This window comes from Ambystoma mexicanum, chromosome 5p (assembly GCF_040938575.1).
Source record: "Ambystoma mexicanum isolate Mex_15411 chromosome 5p, UKY_AmexF1_1, whole genome shotgun sequence".
NCBI classification, from domain to species: Eukaryota; Metazoa; Chordata; class Amphibia; order Caudata; family Ambystomatidae; genus Ambystoma; species Ambystoma mexicanum.
The window spans coordinates 102,559,926-102,581,702 of NC_090930.1; the positions used below are offsets into that span (position 1 = coordinate 102,559,926).

The 21,777-nt window shown below is 43.6% G+C and overlaps 1 protein-coding gene across 2 annotated transcripts in view; it reads right to left on the reverse strand.

The window, feature by feature from the left end:
- Positions 1-21,777, reverse strand: part of LOC138480760 (rho GTPase-activating protein 20-like) — a 477,633-nt gene that overhangs the window by 110,093 nt on the left and 345,763 nt on the right. For both annotated transcript variants that reach the window (XM_069612494.1, XM_069612495.1), the window contains exons 3-4: positions 5,872-6,042; positions 2,130-2,279 (exon numbers count right to left, since the gene is read on the reverse strand). In XM_069612494.1, the coding sequence (XP_069468595.1) occupies positions 2,130-2,279; positions 5,872-6,042 (321 nt within the window). The remainder of the gene's footprint in view (positions 1-2,129; positions 2,280-5,871; positions 6,043-21,777) is intronic.

Here is a 21,777-nt window from a genome sequence, read left to right on the forward strand (position 1 = left end):
ATTCCACTGAGATGGATTCCAGTGCTCTCCAGCCCACTCAAGGACAGCTCTGGCCTTGCTCTCCTCATCTCCTCGTGATGCCTATTTAAGTCTTACTTCATTGGTATGGGCACTTGTTGTGTGGCACTGTCAAAGCCTGCAGAGTTCGGATCTGCAGTGCTTCACTGCAGGAATCTGACCTCTCGCCTACTCTGCGTCTCTGAACCAGGTATGGCAATCACATAGTAATTCCTCTGAGCAGTATGCCCCATTCATCAGCGCATGGATCATAACAATGAGGGCTTGAACAGATCGGTTCCTTTCTACTTGCCTCCTTTCACCCCTTATTTGTAAAGACTGGCCCGCCCACATGCAGTCTTCACAACCCAGAACTTGGCTTCAGCTTCCAACCAAATTGGCGGTAAATGGTGTGGCATGAAGACTAAGCGCACCTTCTCAAAAAGAGCACCACATTCTTCCTGCCCACAATCCAACTTCTATATGATGGATCTGCATATTGTATGTGTGTTTGTGTGTGTGTGTGTTTGCTTGTGTGAGTGTGTGTGTGCGTGTGTGTTTGCGTGCATTCGTAGCCCTCAACAGACTTAGCATATAGATAGCTGAGTCGCCAAAGTTTGCACTGGAGCACATCTGGAGATTCCTTAAACAATTTTGAAGAAATCTTACTAAAATATAGTCCCACACTTCTAAGATTCACCTGATAGTTCCAAGATTGATCCTGTCCAATCTTAGCGAATAAGGTATAAGGGAGGCTACAGAGCAAATCTTTACAAACTGAACCCAGCAACTATACAATCTTCAGTGCCAGCAGCCACTGTGGGCTTAGAGTGGCCTAGATCTGCCTTGGTCATGATGAAAATAGAGCACCACAGACTTCCTGAATTCCCACCACTCTACTGTGGCGGCCATTTGTCCTTTTTAATTGATCAAGTGCACCTGAGAAAGAAAGCCATAGGAATTAATAGAGGCACGTTCAAATGTAGCTTTACTTACATGTAAAACACATAAAGCAAATGCATGTTTCACTAGGCATTTTCTTCCTTCAGCGATTGGTAAAACGATGTCCAACAACAACTGTTTTCTTATCACCAATACAGGTCATAATGACCAGCAGATATTGCTATTGGTTGAACCTGGTAAGTGCCAATCTATTGCGTATTATTACTAGTGTTTATGTTTGTGGGTGTGTGCCAATTTGTGTGTGTATGTGTGTATGTGTTTGTGCGCTTGTGAGCGTGTGCATATGTGTAAGTGTTTTCAAGTGTGCATGTCTGTGCTCATGTCTATGTGCTTGTGTGGGTCGAGTGTGTGTGTGTGTGCGTGTGTCTGCGTTTATGTGTGTTTGATGGACAAGATAGCAGAAGTGTAGATGCACAGTTGAAGATTTCCTCTTGGGAGTTTTGTGTGAGAAATTGTTGCTCAGTTACCCCGAGATGGAACGCACACCCTTCTTGATGCGCCCCACCCCCACAGCAGCTCTGCATAGAGTCCTGAGCTGTCTCCAGAGTACTGTGGTGGGCACAGAGGACATTCATGTTGACCAAAGACAAAGCAAATCCCTTGAACTGACACTTTCCTCTTACCACCATTAAATGCCTCTTTTGCCCCCACAAAGGCAAAACATACCGGCACCCTCTCCTAATTCTCTTGTGTATTCAAACGCTGCACCACCTGGCATGTTGCCAACCTTCTGAAGCCCCCTTGCATGGTCTTTCTCCCTGACCTAGGGGGACTCATGCCTGTCATAGTTTTATGCTCAGAGTGTACACTCTGTCGGGCAGCACTACCATGTCCAGTTGTAGGCGCATCACTGTAGAAGACCTGATGCTGAGAATAGTGAAGGCTTCTCTTGGACAGCTCTGGGGAGGTAGAGAAAAGACCTATTCACTTCCGTGACTTCCCTTGTATTATACTTTTCGTTGCCAGAATGGCAATGGCCATCGGTTGCATTGCATGTAGTGACTGCCAGTGGTGTCCTCGGAAACAAGTGGAGCAGGACACCAATGTGGCAGAGCCCAAGCTCCTCTTACTATGCCTTTACACCATTGAGCCAATGGCGAGCAGTGTAATAGTCCTGCCAGAATCACAGAAAGTTGCAAGGAACCGTGCTCTGCCCTGTCAAGACATACCTGAAGGTGACAATGTAGTTTGCGGTCGGCCAGCCAATGACAAAGGAATATTCACTGCTTGTCCTCTTCTCCGATACTTCCTGTAGACAAGAGCCAATCCACATCTCACTGAGGCGGACCCTCTTCTTCAACTTGAGGCTGGAGGAGGATCTGGGAGGTAAAAGTTCCACAACAAGGTTAGCAATGCATCCCAGGGCCTTGTGGCGTGAGTTTATAGATAAACGGACAGCTCAGCCCTGTCAAACTTTCGAAGGATTATGAAGTACACACGTTGAAAATATCACATATTGGAAGCAGTTTACACCAACAGACCCATTTGGAGTGCCAACTCCTAATTTGCTATAACAATTGTTGGGATGGAAATGAGTCTGTCCCACCCCCCTAGGCGCTTTAGAGTGAGGCGAGTCCCATAGGTGACAGTTTGATATACCAGGGTGTGGCAGGCCGTGCTAAAATAACCAGCACAAACATATCATTGGGTAAATGACAGATACATAATTGTAGGGCGTAAATATACATTAAGACACCATTTTGTAGTTATGGACGACTAAGGCAGACTTACATGGCTGCGTGGCAAAGAAATCTCTGGGAAGAGACGTGAGCAGACCCAAACACGAAGGGAAGAAGAGCTGCGCTGCTAAATTCCCCCAGAAACCTCCCATTGTTTCTTAAACCCCACCAGCCACCCAAGAATATTGGCACATATCACTGACCCGGCCCTAGAACCCCTACATTCCATGATAGTGAGTGACCCCAGCCCAACAGCGATAAAACCAATGGTCAGATCTGAACATGCACCACCATTTCACCTCTTTCCATAAATACACCCTTTGTAGTACGAGGTACAGGGTGGGATAAATGATAGATCAAAACGAGGGTGGAAGCCTTGGGTGTGAAGGGGTGTGATATGGACAGAGCACAGAATGTGTGGGTCAGCAGGATTGGTGCCAGTCCCCGAGCCTCCCAGGTGCATGCCATCATGATGCAGTAGTAGCACTAGGGTACAATAGTAGCCTTGGAACAGCAACATGTAAAGAGTCTGACCTTCACCCTGGAGAGATGAGCCCAGCTGACCCACATTGGAACAGACAGGCGGTGGAGATGGGAACCAATCATAGCCTGGCATCCTCTAAGGAACAGGACCATTTATATGGTCTCACCAATCAGCTCTGCGGGTTTAGACCCTATGGGCCTCATTACACGGATGGCGGTAAGGATTTACCGGTACCGGTAAAATACTGGTACCGGTAAATCCTTACCGCCTTACTACATGGTCCCTTTGCGGGTTGGGGGATTTAACGCCTGCTTTTTGCAGGCGTTAAAAACCAACCCGCAATGGGACCCAGGGAGCGAATTACGGTACTGAAATTTGCGGTACCGTAATTAGCGCCTTCCCCATTCCCATTGAGCCCTATGGGGCAAAAATGGGAATGGGGAAGGGCAATGGTGGAAGGGGGAATTACCGCCCCGCCAACCTTGGAATGGGGCGGTAATTCCCCTTTCCGCCAAGGCGGTGCCGGTATTTTACCGGCATGAACCATGGCGCTAATAGCGCCATGGTTCTCCACCATCCGTGTAATGAGGCCCTATGTGTTGACGTCATTAGTGATGCTGTGGACTCTTATAATGTACAGTTCATGAACATGCAGGCAGAACGTTCTTGTGCAACAGAGTGCTCTGCTGGCACCCTTACCTTTTGTACAATTAAACCTGGTTATCCTTGCATGTAATCTCGTGTCCATTTTTCCCTAGAGGGTTGTATTATCTCTGACCTGAGCGTTAAGGTACTTGCCTTCACAATGTAGGCTTTTCCTATTAGTCTGCAGCCCTGTCCTATCTTTTACACTCGGTTCTCTTGCTGAAATGCAGACATGACAAAGTAATGTCTCATCAGACCAGAATGGAAGGTATGCATTCAACGCTTAAGGACAAATAGACATGACTACAAATGGGGATTTGACAGTATGGTTCTCCAGATTCTTTGGAACTACCACGCCTATGGTCCCTCACTTTTGACTATGCAGGCTTGGAATGATGGGAGCTGTAGTCCAAAACATCTGGAGGCCCGATTATTTCAGACAACTGCTATATGTGGAGCAGGATGTGGACATGCATGTCATAGCACTACCTGCCTTAATTATGGTCCTGCACAGCGCGACTACATCTTCAACCATTGCTATTCACAGTAGCTGTTTCCAGGCGTCTGTTATCAATCACTATCTATCAACACATATGCACTTTGCATTTTCAATAAACAGTCTAGACCTCTGTCACTTATTTTCTTTTTAAACAAATGTTATTCATGTTTTTATATACTGCTAAATGCCAGTTTTGGGTCGCCTCTGAGCTCGATATGGGAAAGAAGGGAGAGCAAAACAAATAATGAAACAGCTAAGTGTCTTTTAGGCATCAGTGCCCAGTTCCCACAGGTGCTGCCCTGCTCTGTAGTCTGCACCTTTGCACTGAAATAACTCATAGGATGGTATTAATAAAATACATACAACACTGTCGATGCCTGCGGGCTGTTTGAGCGCTTTATAAATGTGAAATAAATGAAAAAATGTCCTTTAAAATGATTAGCTCCAATCTTCTTGCCGTTTTCACACCTGGGAGTATACAGTTCTTAGTCATCATTCACCAATAGGTGCTTTTGAAAACAGGTCTCTTTTAAGTCACCTAGTCACATATGTCATGGATTGTACAACTCTTCTTGGAGAACGTTTGGTGCAGTGCTGATATATGCTGTTACATAAAAATAAAAAAACACTTTATAGCTGCTGAAGTGCCACAGTAACTATACAAGCCCTTATACAAGGCTCATAAACCAATTTAAAAGACGGAGCGCAGTATGCAAGGGTCGTTTCTTCACAGTGAACATAGGTTGATCAGGCTCTGGAATCAAGCACAAAATATGCAAAATAATAAACATGGCCTTTACAAATGAGGAAGCTCCTTTTCTATTTCCATGGTGGCCATTGTAAAACCTAAACATGGTCATCAAGAACATGCAAATGGAACAACTTCATGAGAGGAGAAGCTCCTTTTCTATTTCCATGGTGGGCTTTGTAAAAACCAAACATGGCCTTTACAAATGAGGACGCTCCTTTTCTATTTCCATGGTGGGCTTTGTAAAAACCAAACATGGCCTTTACAAATGAGGACGCTCCTTTTCTATTTCCATGGTGGGCTTTGTAAAAACCAAACATGGCCTTTACAAATGAGGAAGCTCCTTTCCTATTTCCATGGTGGGCTTTGTAAAAAACAAACATGGCATTTACAAATGAGGAAGCTCCTTTCCTATTTCCATGGTGGGCTTTGTAAAAACCAAACATGGCCTTTACAAATGAGGAAGCTCTTTTTCTATTTCCATGGTGGGCTTTGTAAAAACCAAACATGGCTTGGCCTTTACAAATGAGGAAGCTCCTTTTGTCTTTCGGTGATGGCATTTGGGGTGCAGACAGATCAGCTACAAACGTAGACAATGCAAAGTCAAAGGAATAAAGCTGACAGGAAGAAAGAAGGTAGGGTAAAAATGAAAAGCCTTGTGTAAACATTCCTGGCAATCTGACTGTGTGAAACACAGCACATGGGTACTAATTTGACATGCATTGATTTCAATCTACTTAGTACAAGCCCATTAAAGGAAGTCTGTGTAAAAGGGTGTATTTCATTGTACAGCTGGAAGACCCAGTATCCAAGCTTGCAGATGTAAACACTGGCATCAAAAGGAGAAACTCCTTACTTTGACTTGGCGATGATCAGCGCATCACTGAAAAGGAACAGGTGCCTCTCCTGGGTTTGCAGCCCCGAGGTCAAGTGTGCTCGCTCATCCAAAAGAAATGTGGAGTTGGGGCTACAGAATGCTCCGATCAATAGCCCATTCCCAGGGTGAGCGGGGAAGACGGTGATCTCCCTGAAAAATCCAAAACAGAAGTCGATGATAAGGACACATGAAACAAATGACAGAAATCAAAGAGGGACAGGTGAAACACTTGACAGAAATCGAGCAGAGGTAAAGATTAAACAAATGACAGAAATCAACGAGGGATAGTTTAAACACATGACAGAAATCAAATGGAGGGACAGATTATGCACTTAACAGAAATCAATGATGAGTACAGATGAAACACATGATAAAAATCGATGAGAGGGACAGATTAAAATCAAACTAGGACAGATTAAACAGTGACATAAATTAACGAGAATTACAAATTAAACAAATGACAAAATTCAAAATGGGACAGATTTAAAAAATTGCATGAATCAATGAGAGGGACAGATTAAAAACCTGGCAGAAATCAAAGTGGGAAGATTAAACACATGACAGAAATCAACAAAATTGACAGATTTAACACCTGGCTGGAATCAATCAGTGGATATGATATGGCATTTGTAACACGCCTATACACAAGTGTTTCAAGGCGTGACGAGGCAAGGAAGGAGGGAGGGCAGCGACAAGGATCTTACTAGGCCAATTGACATTGAGATTGCGCAAGTGCAGGGGAGGGGGCAGGGAAAAAGTGCCAAAAGGGGAGGGGGCAGTGATGTACATGGGATCAAAACAATAACAAGAGGTGCGGCCAGCAGGTAGCAGGTGCAAGGGTAAGTGAATGTAGGGTGCAGACATCAGGTGTCCAAAAGTGCAGGTAGGGTGAATGTAGGGTTACAGATACAGACCCAAGTGGAAGGGTTGCCGGGAGGCAGTGCAGGTGTGCAACTTGGCGGGCAGGGACCTGGGCCCGAAATCAGAGGGTATCCAGGTGACCAGTGCAGTATCAGACAGGAAATCAGCAGGGGAGAGGAAGAAGACTAATCACATACTAGGGATCAATGAGTGAAACAGATTAAACACATGATAGAAATTAACAGTGGGACATATTAACCAATAAGAGGGACAGGTCAAACACATGATAGAAATTAAAGAGGGACAGATCAAACGGATAGTAGACATTAAAAAGGGACAGGTTATACCGATCAAAGAAATAGATGAAAGGAACAGATTCAAGATATGAACAAATCAACGTTTGGGACAGCTCAAAAGCATAATAGAAATTAAAGAGGGACAGATTAAACAAATGATCGAAATCACTTAGAGGGATAGAGTTAAAAACGATTTTCTTTATTATCCCACAATCTACATTTTACAGATAAGATCTATGAACGTTTTCTTATTTTAAAACAATTGTAATTAGATGCACATATTTGCAACAACAGTAAACAACGTGCAAACATGTGGGTATGTATATATTTCCCTATCATAAATAAGGCACAGTCCACTAAAATGCACAATAATTAACTAACGTGTGAAATCTTGACCCAAAGGGTAACATAAGAAAACATACTCTTTTGAACTTTTACAAACAGAAGCACATTGATTTTCCTTTTAGTCACTGGCAACTGTTCTGGCACGTATAAAGCATTGATTATACATAAATGAATCAAGATTCTTTACATCAGCCCTACTTTGGATTCTGAAAATGGTACTCTAATATTTAAGCAAATCTGCAAGTAAAATTAACAGCACCCCTCATGTTTCTGAGATGTGAATTAGAACTCTTTCAATACTTGTGCTCTTCATTTTAAACTATACATTCCCTTTTGATCTATACACCCTTTGCTGACGAATTTGTAGATAATTTTCTGATGAATGGTTTGAAAACACTAAAACATCAAGACACATATGTTGGCAACTTTGTCATATTTATAGAGACCAGAAAAGTGGACTGACTTAAAATATGTGTGATGTACTTTAAAGCAGGGACATCATTTCACTAAAATGCCTGGGGTAGTGGAAGTTACATCACCCGACCCTTCACCTCTGATGGCATCACAGAACGTGATGTCATGTGACCCCAACCCAAAGTGACATCACGGGATGCAATGGCACACGACTTTTCACCCCTTGACAAAACAGGAACTGGCATCACATAGCATTGTTCCTAAGTACACTATGAAAAATATGGTTACGATATCACTGTAATGTGATATACATTTCACACAAGAAAGGATCACGATATGCAGGGCTTTAAGTGGGCCGGGGCCTGCTGGGGCCGTGCCCCGGCAGTCTCCAAAAAGTCGGACTGAGCCGGGGCCTTGCCGGGGCCCCCGTCCCACTGCACGCAACATTGGCGGGATGCATCCATGAAGTCAGGCGATGCTGTGCCTGGCTGCCACTTCTGTAAGTCATAGTAACTGCTTCTGGTTACCTCTCGCGCGAGGGGTCACCAGAGGCAGTTACTGTCCCTTTGTTTCCCCAGGTCGCCGAGGCGTCTTTAACCCTCGGCGAACCTGGGGATTCTTGACATTTTTCGAGGTTTATGAAAGATGGCTTGAAAAGTACACAATTCAAGCCATCTTTTATAAAGCTTTGCCGACGGACAATTTTGTCCGTAGTCAAAGCTTTATAAAAGATGGCTTGAATTGTGTACTTTCAAAGCCATCTTTTATAAAACCAAAATGTTTAAAAAAAAAAAAATGGCCTGAAAACTAGGCAAACCGTAAGGTATACACACATACATATATATGCATGTTATATATCTGTTTGCGTACCTGTTTAGAAAAGATGGCTTGCAAAGTACACAAACCATAGTAAGGTACGCACACAGATATATAACATGCATATATATATGTGTGCATACCTTACGATTTGCGTACGTTTTAGGCCACGCCCCCACAAGCCACGCCCGCAAATGAGGGCCCCCCCTCGATTTCTTACCCCACTTAAAGCCCTGACGATATGTATCGTTACTATCAGTGTGTATAGGCCCATATTACCAAATTACCATGAATATAAGCAGTCGTCCAAGGTCAAATGATAATCATTTGTTATTGTATAGCACTTAGAACAAATGTACAGACAATATCACCCAACCTGTGTTGGTACTCATGTATCGACCTCAGAAGGATGAAAGGCTGAGTTTGACTTGCTAGGATTCGAATCTGCAGATCACACAAACATAGCAGCATTGAGCTCTCAACCCAGAGTTATATTACCGGCTATAGTAAAATGAGCAATTACATGTCTGAATGTTCTCAAAGTCAGGAAGCAAATTACACTCTGTAGTGGATACCATTAAACTAGTAACTGATATTTAACAGCAGGCCAGTTCATCTGTAAGTCTGGTGCAAAGTTGGCCACATGTCAAGCCTGCATGGATCTATTTTTCAGGCTTTATAGGTTATCAAAATAATTACCTTGAAGAGGGTTCATAAATGTGGATAAAAGAATTCAGAGTAGTGCAGGGAAAGCAGCGCACTCACACATAATCTCGTACTCTGGGCACTGATTGCCTCATACATGCAAACATCCTGAACAGCATGCCAGGGAGATGGGAAAGATAGACACATTGCAACAAAGCATTAATTGTGGCATAATGAAATCAAGGGCCACTTTATGTGCTATGGTCAAACATTTCTACACTGTACATAAGCTTTTAGGCACAAGGATTTTGTCCAGTGACCGAGGACACCGATATGCAATGTTTTTTGGTGATCGTAACAGAGACAACGGCAGAAAAAAAACAGGCTATAACTGTAACCTGCGAAAAGCAAAATATACAGTCCTAAATGGATGCTTATTCTACTCTAAATGCTTTTTGGAAGTTTTTGTCTGCATTGTGAATTTGAGGTTTTTAAGAACAGACTAAATCGGTGATTCAAACCATGAAGTGTACCAAAAATAAACCTTTAATGAGTCTAGCAATTAAAGTATAGAATTCCAGAAAGACAAATGATTTACTATTCTTATTCTTTCTTACTTAGGGTCACTGTTAGATTTGTGGTACCCCTTTTTTTTTTTTTTAAGAGGCCTGAACATGAAAGCCAGCAACTCCAGAAACAAAGAGCCACATGGTGCTGGCCACAGCCCCGGAGCTTCTGTTTATTTAGTGCAAGCAAAGGAGACCTCAGGGGTAGCAAGGGAGACCACAGGGGTCGCACTAGCGACCCCTAGCAACCCACAATGATGTCCCTGCTTTAAAGTGTATTTCTAGAAGTTGCAAAGGGATTAATTAATAGACTAAATTACATTGTACAGAAAATGTTCAAAGAGAAAATACTTCTTTGGTAATATATTTTTCAGAATAATGAAATGGTAAATATTTTATGGAATTACATAAGGTGTGATGGTCCGTTTCTTATGGAAATAATGTTGCGCCTTCTGCAATAATTAAGAGGGCAATGCTGTCTTCCCTCTTAAAAACTATGATTGATATTGAAAATCCCCAAAACTACGATCTTATTTCACACCTTATATCAAATGCCCTTTTCCCTTCTATTAGTATTATTATTAATATTATTATTATTTGCTATTTATTGATCACTGACCGAGCGTCAGAAGACAATAGCGTGCTCTATAAGTGACAACAAAGCTATTAACGGGGTGGTGGAGGCGGTCAATTTGGCAGCAAGAAATGTACAAGCCACCAGTAAAAAAAAATGGAAACCCTTCAAGGTTTAAAACCGATAGAGGAACCGAGTATGTTCACCTTGCAGTTTTAGGCAATCTTAAACTGCATATAGATCAATAGAGCAACTGGATTTCGGGGTCCTGGCCCTATGTATCTTTTAGACAGCATTTGATAAAATACTGCAGATTGCAATATACTTCTATCCAGGCTTTAAAATCCTATGATCTATGCAATGGATCTGGTCTTTCCTTACAGACATTAGAGAGACATGCCTCCTTCTCGTTTCAGCCTCTCATTGGTACATTTGGAGAACGTCAAGGCTGTATTCCGTGCTCCCCATTCAAAATGTATTTACAGCTCAACTCCTCATTAATTAAATGGGTTGATTTGCTTATCTGCTCTATTGATACGCAGATCTTTGTGCAAGCATCAGTGGGCACAAAAGTAAATAAAAGGCAATGACTTTGCCAACTGTTCTGTAAATTAATGCATGAAACTGATCTTCTTGATAACGTGGCCCCCACCAAAATGGAGATTATGTTGGTTGATTGATCTCAACCAAATGTCTCCATGTTCTGGCTACCCACTAGGACCTTACCAACCTATCCAGCTGGCAAAATATTTAGACACTAATATATGCAGATATTGATGTGGCGCATCAAGTTAACCATGTAAATAAATAAATAAAACACGAGACAAAAGCAGTATTCCCCTAGTTCTGATAGTCAGCCAATGTACACCAGATCCAGGCTGTATTGCATTTTTACTTTCACACATGAATAAAGCAGATGCTATATAACATGGCATCCGTACATTTAGAATCCATCATCTCCAGGAACTATAGAAGGCAGCCGTGATTCTCCTCCCCAACACTCTATGGGCTTCATTACGAGTTTGGAGGTAGCCATGACCTTAATGAGGGCATGGCTACCTCCAAACTCGGGTCCGGTTTCCTTGAATGAGGAATTACCGGGCCATTCCAACCTTGGAGGACCCGGTAATTACTCATTCAATGTACCCATCCCCATTCCCATTCAAGCCCCCATAGGGCTCAATGTGAATGGGGAGGGAGCTAATAACGGGCCCGGTAATAACGGGCCCGTTATTAACTCTCTGGTCCCGCATGGGACGTCTCGTCTGACCAGACATCCAGAGCGGGTCCTGCAAGGGAACCTCGTAATAGGGCGAAATGGGTTTAATGGCGCCGGCACCTTTAATGGCGCCGTTAAACCCTTACTGCCAGGGTCGTAATGAGGCCCTAGGTCTTCAATACACATTTCCAATGGTTTTATCCATACATTGGTTGCCAATGAGAGAAACATTCTGTTTAAGTTGTCTCATGTTTTTTATGACAATCATGGATCTGCTTTTTTGAGATAAAAAAACAAGATACTGTTCTAGTTCAAGCTATCTGGTGATGCTTCTAATATTTATGTCCTCCAGGGTGGGTGCCACAGCCATTTATTTTCAAGTGTCCCGATTATGGGACTACCTACCCCAGTGCCTGGAATTCTGAGGCACATTTTGGGTTACAGAAGGCCCTGATGAGGATGGAAGCTCTTAGCAAACCAGTGACATGAGGCCTAATGTTTGCCACAGTGCTCTCAATAGTTGACAGTACACAGCATCATTCATCAAATGCATATTTATTTATTTATTCGGATTTGTAGAGCGCGCAACAGCCCAGGGACATCGTGGCGCTTGTTACAGACAGTTCTTAGTTACAGATAAATGAACATGTGCAATTTACAGTGTGGTTGCTATTGTTACAGACAATGTATAGTTACAGTTAAATAACAACAGTTGCAATTTACAGTACAGATACTCGCACCATTTCTCACTTTCGATTTTCTAAAACAGAACACCAAGTCTCAAAGTGATGAAAGCCTTGCTGTAGCGCAAGTGAGTTCGTAGGTACTCACTCACAAGAGTTCATTCACAGTAGCATGTTCCGAAGAGGCTCATACAAATGTACTCATGAGTTTGCATTCGCAAAACTGTATTTGCAACCGTCAACGTCAATATACGTAACCGCTCAAGGTAATTAAAATATGTGTTTCCCGAAGAGTTTTTTGACAACTGTGTTTTCTTAAGAAAGCATTCACAAGAATAAATTCAAAAGAGGTAATTTATAAATGAGAGTTTATTAAAGTCCATTGAAAAGAGTGAGCTTCCACGGGTAATTACATTAATTAATTGCTTTGCCTAAAATTGGTATCTTATGTCTTTGGTGATCAATGACCCCTCTTAAACTTGTACTCTTTAATTTCCTTCATGAAAACGTGTGGTGTGAGCTCTGCTATGGCACAAACACCCCATCTATTTTTGTTTTCCTATAATGTGATAATGAACTCACGGAGATGACCCCACCATATAGCCTGCATTGGTTTGATTGATTGATTGATATTTTATTTCTATCTCGCTCGTACACAAGTGTTTCAGAGCGCGACAAGGCAAGGGAGGGGAACAGGGGAGAACAAAACTGCGATCTTACTAGGCCCAGTGACATTGAGAACGCGCAAGTGCATGGTAGAGGGGGAGAGGGAGAAGTGCATGGAAGGGGGAGAGGTGGAAAGTGCGAAGCAGAGGTCCTCCTGGTAGTCGGATCATCATCCCCTGGACTGCTGTTCTGCCCTCAAATCCTGAGCTGTTATTCGTCCATGCAGCGGGTGAGGTGGGTGAGCCAATGGCATGACGTTGGCAAGCTCTTTGGGTTGAGGAAGAGCCCTGTGCTCAGATGCAATCACCTGTATGCCAGCACCCTGTAAGCAATGAGGAGGATATCGACTGTCGTGCAACATCTCTCTTTGCATGTATCACCAGCGATCCTACAGAAAGGACCACGCTCGACATTTACATGAATGCCCAGCTCCACTAGCATGCTTCACATGGCATCACCCTCCATGCTTCTGAAAATACGGTTCTGTGTGAAAATGTCCCCTAGGAAAAAGTCGCCAAGTGGGCAGATGACTTTCCCTTCACCCATTCCCCCACATGTTCGAGGATGGGTATAAATTACTATTCTAACTCCAGTATCAGAATATTTGGGGAAAGGGCTTGAATTTCGTGGACTTGCACATTTGGGGAAATTGTCGACCCCCGGGCGACCTTTTCCCAGGATGTTATCACTGGATACCAAAAATACCTGAGAAGCCATTTCAAATTCTGCTCGGAGAATTAAATGTGTCTTTGCAATGCCAGATCTTTTGTCAAGCACAGCATAGATTTCCCCACCTAGTACAACACTTTTACTGTGACTTCTCTTTAGAAACAAAGTTGGAACACCAACTTTTCAGGGTCTGACTTTTTCTCTGCCTTTGGTCTAGAGAATGTTATCAGTCAATCTCCCCAACCTTCCAGGGGTTGGAGTCGCCATGATGTACAAAGAAAGTTCCAGCTGTTTGCAGTTCACACAGCACAGTTCCTGCTGAGGGGTTATTGGTCAAGCCTAACCTCTATGCCTTCTCCCCTTAATTAATCTAATGAAACCCCCATTCTGATCCCTCATTTGCAAAATCCAGAGCCTAAACTATTGCCCTTAGGCTCTTATCTCTATATGATAGTCTTTATCACTGTGACATATGGGGTCAGGATGTCAGTATTCGCACCATCACAAACCTCCTACTCAATATGGGAATGCTCAATCTTCATCAAGTGGTCCTCAGCCAAAGCGACATACTCAGCCACATCTTCTCTGCCATTGGAGCTCAGGAAACCATCTCCTCTTTCCCCTTCACTTGGACTAATCGAAGGTCACAGGTTATTATGGTTCACCATTTGCTTACCTTCTACCTGCACTGGAGGGACTCAGTGGTTTCCCCCTGTTACCTCTTTTTAACTCCATTTTGCTTGATCCTCTTTTTCTCTGAGGCCTGCACAGATGTTATCAACTGTCCTTCCTACACTATTGGCAATATATTGCAGTCGAAAGCCAATACTAAAGCTCCACTAGCCGATAGTTCTCCCCTGAGTCACATAAACTCAAGAAAACCAACATCGCTCTTGCAGGTAAATGGCACGCGGCCTATGTTGGCAGTGCTAAAGAGGCCAATGAATCGCACTCCATTTGTACAAAGAATCCATAATCGCTGCCAAAAAAGACTAGGCTCGGAAAGAGTGTCCATCTGTTCCAATATTAAGACATCACTTTTTCCTATTGAGAACAGGCTTTGGCAATGCCAACAGATTGGGCTTTTGTGTAGGCATGGAAAAAACATTGCCAGACACTGCAGTAGAGGTATTAAGTGGACATCAATGGAAGCAGATGCAAAATGGTAGGATTGTCTATGCATATAATACAAGTACCTGGCAAATGCCCAATACTTATTCACAAGCCAAGACTGTTGGCTTTGCCAATGTTTGTTCAGTGAAGGACATGCATAGGGCTTATACATTGAGTGGCTGAAGGAAGATCTGGTTGTTGTTACTATTACACCAGTAGCGTGTTTATAACTCCACTTAAGTAATTACATCTCAGCAGACTGCTTTAAAAAACACTGGCAGGCACTTATGAGCACAGCAATGGTAAGGTTTGATGGGTATATAACCAAACAACACCTACAAGCTGTGTATGCCACCTGTTGGGAAGGAGGCAGCACCCCCTTGGTGCTTTAAAGTAAGACGAGATGCATTTGAGGAACTTCAATGAGCCAGGGGGAGGGGGATCACTGAAAGGGAAGCTTTCCTATTCAGCAGCACCCTATGCTAATGTAATCAGTTATTGTTTGTTTATATGGAATGGCCGAAGGTGCAGGTGGCATCGCTATTTTGCATAGATATTAATATTCCTAGGTAGAAGAGAAGGCTTGCGCAGTAAGTGTGGTAATGGCTGCATTGCATGCGCTAGGCCCAAATCTACGAGGCTACAGACATCTCCAGTCATGCCCGAGCTTCCATGAGGACAACTTGCACCCCCTTCCACCACACTGTTTGTTCACTGTTGTTGAAAGTGTTGTGAAAATGCGTCTTTCACCCAAGAAGAATGTGCCCTACAAGGCTGCGATCAGAGGCCGGCGCTTGGTGTGCATGTTATCTCACTTTAGCCAAAGCATGACCCGGCCCATTCCTGAGTGACCACGAGTTATTGCCCATATAACTGACTGAACCCTAAGATCCTCAAATTCCATGACACCAGGTGCACATTGACGATCAACCACAAAGTAACAAGTCCTGAAATGTTCAAAGAGGATGGACAGGGTGTATCATTGAAGTGACAATCGTGTGATTTGTATTGCAAGGTGCTGGGAGGAATACATTATATTTCAAAACAAGGGCGGAGACCTTGGAGCCAGATGGCGCGGAGGGAGTGAGTGAAATGTGTGTGTGAAGGTTAAAGTACCCAGGTACCTCCTGCGTGTCCGTTTTAAGGCCAGGCAAGTGCACAGTATGAGTGATAAACAAACTGTATAGTATGAGTATAATTCATTTGTTTTCTGACCTTCGACGTGAGAATAAGATGAGCCCCACAGCACCCACGCGATGGGAGACGGACAGACTGGGCTGTGACCAATAAACTGCCAACCCATATGGATAAAGGTAGCAGCTGTATAGGGTCCATCCATTAAGCCGCACAGGTTTTCACTATATATATTGTGTTGCTTATGATGATGTTTTGCTTTAAAGGTTTCTGCGTGTACCTCTCTTTGGCAGAAGGTTCTTAGCAGCAGAGTTATTTGCTGTTACTCTCATCTGCACATGAGATTAAACTTGTTATCCTTACAAGATCCACTTGAGCCTTTCTTCCCAGGCGGGTTGTATTCTTTCTAGTGTGAATGTTCAGGGCTTGCATTCATTCCTCATATGCCATTTCTCCTTAAATGTACTCTAATGCCATCTTGTTCACCAAGACAAAACTCTCAAAAACAATGGGTGCCATAACAACTTCCCTGTTAAAAAGAAAAGTGGTCCACGCTGCCACGCATGTCCACAAGGGGCTCCCCACCAGATGTATTATATTACAACTTCCCCGGTCTGGAGAAAATGACTGAAAAAATAGCAGTCATTTTGGCACCAGTATTTTTTATGGGTGGGGGAAATACAAGTTGGCCAGTCGGGGCAATGATCTACTGGCAGGACTTACATGCTGGTAGTTCAGGCCCCTACCAGCAAATAAATGCCGGAATCACTGGCACCGGTATTACCAGTGCCAGTGATTCCAGCAATCCCATCCCATGGAGTCCTTTGTAACTACCGAGTGGCAATTTACTGCCATCTGTATTATCCCAGTAACACTGGGATATTAGGCTGCGAAGATGGTAGGGGCTGTTTCCCAGTACCTCACCGGAATTACCAGCAGGATACCGTGAAACTTGGAATGAGGGCAATGACTCTAATTGATAATAATACACAAGCATTACGTCCATAGGATATCCCTGCCGGTGATCCCATCCGTCCTTGTCTGGACTCCTTAGCAGTGGTCCCAAAGGAAACGAGGCAGTGTGTTTTGTTGCAGACTAAAAGTGTGCCTCCATTCGCCCAGTGGTAAGTAAACTGTTAAGAAAGTAGAGTTAATTATATGTTAAGCGGCCCCTCAGGTTACCATCTAGTCCATTATAAACCTTGATACTTGCATCATAAGAAACATTTAAATCATCTTCCTCATTCAGTTCCTTTAAAAACCATGGAATAAGTGGACACACATACACTGCTTGACTTTACGGAAACTTCTGAGTACCTCGATACAAGTCAGGTGGGTTTTTGGTCTTCCACTGACAAAGAGCTGGGAGGATAACTCGGGGGCCATGCATTTGTCGTGGAAGCAAGACAAGACATAGCAACACAGGTTTAAATCTTGGGCTCGCGCTTAGAGACTGGTCCCCGGCATTAAGCACGTTCTAATAGAGCAATTATAATTATATCACACAGAGACCGGTTGGTTCTCCGATCATTTGTGCGAGTGATGTTCCACTGCAGAACTGAACATGGAACGCCATCAGCAACCGCACCTCTATTTTTGCCTTTTCAGCGAATACCTGTCTGGCCGGTGGTAGAACACGATGAGAACACATCTGGACAACTTTTCAATAGAAAAGGTCTCTTAGCAAAATCAGTGGTTCATCTATTAAATAGTGGTGTATGCCAACAGCTTCTCCCTCAACAGAGGTCACCATAAGCCAAAGCATTGATATAGGATGCTCTTCCAAACTTCCCGACAGAAAAAGCTGGAAAATGCACGAATGATGCCATGAAACTGACTTAATCCACCCAGTTGTAATCAATCTAGATTATGTAAATTAGGGGCATATGATTGTGTAATAATCAGAGCTCCTTAGTCATCTTGGGTAGGTTCCACAAATAAGCTTTATTCCAGTTACACTTAAGATGGTAAGGATGAACCACTGGGTCCCATCACCCAGGCTGGGCCCCTCCAACTGCCATACTCCAGAACCTTCAGAACAGGCATTCCTACACTCACAACCAAACATTCATTCTCTCAGACACCCCAACATTCTCTCATGCATTCCAAGGAACCAGCATTCACACCAAGCACGATACAACAGATTGAAGATGGGGTGACATTGTTGCTTCCTTTCATTGATCCGGAACTTTTGGCACTTGCAGCGACACAATCAACACATTGAAACCCACAAAGCATTATAGCATACCTTAAACTAAAGGTAGGCTGGCAGGCTTCTTAGCTAAAATGGCCTATTGTTTTCTCACATGTCAGCTAGAATGTTTTTCCCCCATACTTTTGTAAACTCATCATACTGATGTTGTTTGCTAAACATGACTCTGTGCTACAATCACAGGGGTGTCAGACTGTACCACCCTGACAATGCACAATTAGGGGGAATCTTGCACGTGGTTGTCTATATCATTGAGAGTGGTCTAGCTTGTATTGATTAAATTGTATATAAAATAGAGCTGCCCTATATAACAAAGACAGTTTTACATGGACCAAAATACATGTTATGTGTTCCAGCTAATTTGCCTAACCACAATGTATTTCTCAATGACTCTGGACTGGAGGTGAAATTACAGGGATGGTTTCTGGGTGGTGATGTGGTACATGTTGCTAGATATCGGAAATAGCCTATTCTACTCTCACATTTCAGGTAGAAGTATTTTGTGCATGCATTTTTAAACTCACACTGAAGGTGTTTTCCAATAATGCAGTGGAATAGCTGATATCAATGGACAGGCCATATTTCCATATTGTAGGCTTGCCTCCTCAATAACGTTTTGTGGAGAGATGTCCCAAATAGTGAAACTTAAATGTCAAGAATTATAGCTACCTTACCAACCAGAGACATATTTGATGTGGCAATAAAATCCCTGATTGGCAAGCGCACATTGAAGGGTGGTAAGCTAAGTAAAAATGAATGAAATACATGTGTCTGTCCTTGACTGAACTTTGGATATATTTCTAAAACATTGTAAACACTGAATTATCAGTTGAAGAAGAAGGGTACAATTCCATAGGCCCATTAAACGTTATCAGGGAATGCACAACTGACCGTCATGTGCAGAACAAATGACACTGGCCTACCAAAATGCCACTGTTATGTGATGGAAGATAACATCAATAGGGTTTCCACAGCTGCCCATGCATGATCAGTAATGAATCATGAAACATTGGCCAACAGTGTATCCCACTAAACGGACGTTGGGGCGTTTAATGAATAAACTAGTTGTAGGAACACATTGCTTTTAAATCAATTTTCTGAAGGCATGCCTAGTTAAGACGTTTTTATTACATCAGCAATTGACTTACACCGACAATTAAGCCATTAATTTCCAGAAGACTGCTTGAAAATAAAAATGGCAGCCACAAACCAGCACATAGTTTGCAGTGAATGAAGACCTTTTTACGGATAGTCCGAGTGAGGATGGGCCACAAATAGGTGGACAAGGTCATTGCCTTTATCACAAGAATTGGTGTTCTTTGGGTGTGACAATACCAAACAAAATCTCAAGGCTGCATGGCAATCCTCACACGGCATCTCCTCCTTTTGAAAAACTTCCACAGCGATGGTTTTAGCTTTCAGTTGGCGCAATATCACCACCTAACAGCCAAATCTAAAAGCAAATGCCATTAGGTGCATAACATTTCTGTGAATTCAAATCTAACAGTTCAAGCATGTTTCAAACATGTGCAGACATTCACATAATGGTTTGTATTTGGCCAAGAGCACAATCAGAGTCCATTCATAAGATGCCCACTTCTCTGAGAACAATTTCATTCATATATGTATTCATGCATTAATGGAACGGAAAACAAGAAGTTTAAGAGCTGTTAAAAAATGAATTGTTGAACAAGCATTTACACTGCCTCAAATAAAATGAGGTCCTCTTGCCTGATGTGTGTCCCAAGCCTAATGGGCTTACAGTCCCAAAGCGGACCTCATCGATGACACCCAATGAGGCTGAAACATGTCTGGGGTTTCTTGGGGTCTCATGCGGAATGGGTGTGGCCAATCAGTCCGGGCTGGACTGCCCCTTTGGGGGTGGGACCAAGCCTGATTTGAATATGCTCTTCCCCCTTTTGCAATGGCTTGGCAGGCGGAAGAATAGAGATCTGGAGGGTTGCCCAGAGCATTGCCAGAGGTTAAGACGAATTCTAAACCTTGTAGCTATCACTGATTCTGTTCAGCTGAGTCACCCAGAGTGGGTTGGGTCTGACCAGATGTCTGTCCAGAGCTGGCTGTGCCACAGACCCAAGCTGCAGATCAATGATTCTGAGGGTGAGACATGTCTGGGGTTGCTTGTGGTCTCGTGCGTTAGGGGTCTGAGGGATGTCGGGTGGGACCAAGTCTGATCCCTTTATGTTCTTTCCCCCTTCTGTAATGGCTTGACAGGCTATGGTCCCCCAGAGCAAGGCAAGAGGTACGATGAATGAAAACCCTTCCAGCCATTACTCCTTTTGCTCCACTTAGCTGGTTCACCCCATTGCTCTTTGTCATCACCATCAGGTGTGTGTGCCCAACCTGCACACTAAGCCCTTTAGGGAACTAATAATGTGATGCATTGAGTTTATCGCCTCTCTCGAACACAAAGACATGGCTCTTATAGACTCTAAAGGGTGCTTTCCTTTTAAAGGTTGTTGTTGACCCATGATTACCAGAATTGCTTCTCCCGTCCACCTTTAGCCCCTAAACAGCTCTTGCTACAAGATACACAGTATAAATGAACATTAACATTAAATCCCCTGGCTGGATGTTTTAAGATTTGCACTTGGTGAAGGGGTGCTCCGCCAATCAGGTGGCTGGGAACATGGAAAAATGAAATCTCAGTGTACCCACTCATGTTTTTTCCAGCCACCATAGTCCCTTCCCCGGGTGGCATAATTTTTGTATGTTCCTTGGCACCAGGGCTGTAGGCTCCCCACCCACTCCACTTACCTGTTGAGGTCCATGGCTCTGGTTCCGCTGCTGCTTTTCATAGCCACTCGATGCCATAGAAATAAAAAACGGACTCACTCCCTTTTCTATTTTCTATGGCAGCATGCATTTTTCTTTTTTTTTTGCTTGCGACTGAGCATGTGTAATATGTGCGGAGCCCATCTCCAGTTACCCCAGGTTGCAAATAGCTATCACCCACTTGTCAGGGGTCCTTACATGGCCGGTAATGGACCTGAACCTTTGCCAGGGGACCTTGCTTTGCTTTGTCCTGCCTAGGCTTGGCTTGGGGGCTGTTACCGGCCATGAATATCCCCAGATGGGGTGACAGGGTGGGGGTGATTGTTACAGTCAGCGTTCAGGGTGAACCAAGTCACCCCGACTCTTTCGACCTCATCTAGCCTAACACCCAGAATGTTGTGCATGCCATCACTGTGCACAGGCAACAGGCCTGGATGATAGGACTGGGGCAGGGCCAGTCACAAGGCAGGTAGACCTTCTTAGGACATGCTTGCACATGCATTTCTTTCTGGAGAAGAGCCAATCGCATGTCAGCCTAAGACTGAGAGCAACTGTCTGGTGGAGACTGACAGGGCTGGGCCAGAGCCAAACACACGACAAGGCTCTGCTCCACTAATTCTGCCAATTTTCTTTGTGCATATAAGAGTTACCAGCCTGTCGTGATATCTCTGAATTTCTTCCCAAGACAGTCTGACTCTGGAAAAGTCATTCCTGCCAGACCACTTGCCGCCCACATGACACTCTAATTTGGGCGTAATTAGGGAATTCAGCATCCAAACATCGGCCAGGAATGTACTGGTCCACAGCAAAGTAAATATTTTCTTTCTCTCAAAAGAAAATCTCTTCCTTAGGCTACAAAATAGGGCATATAAATAAACA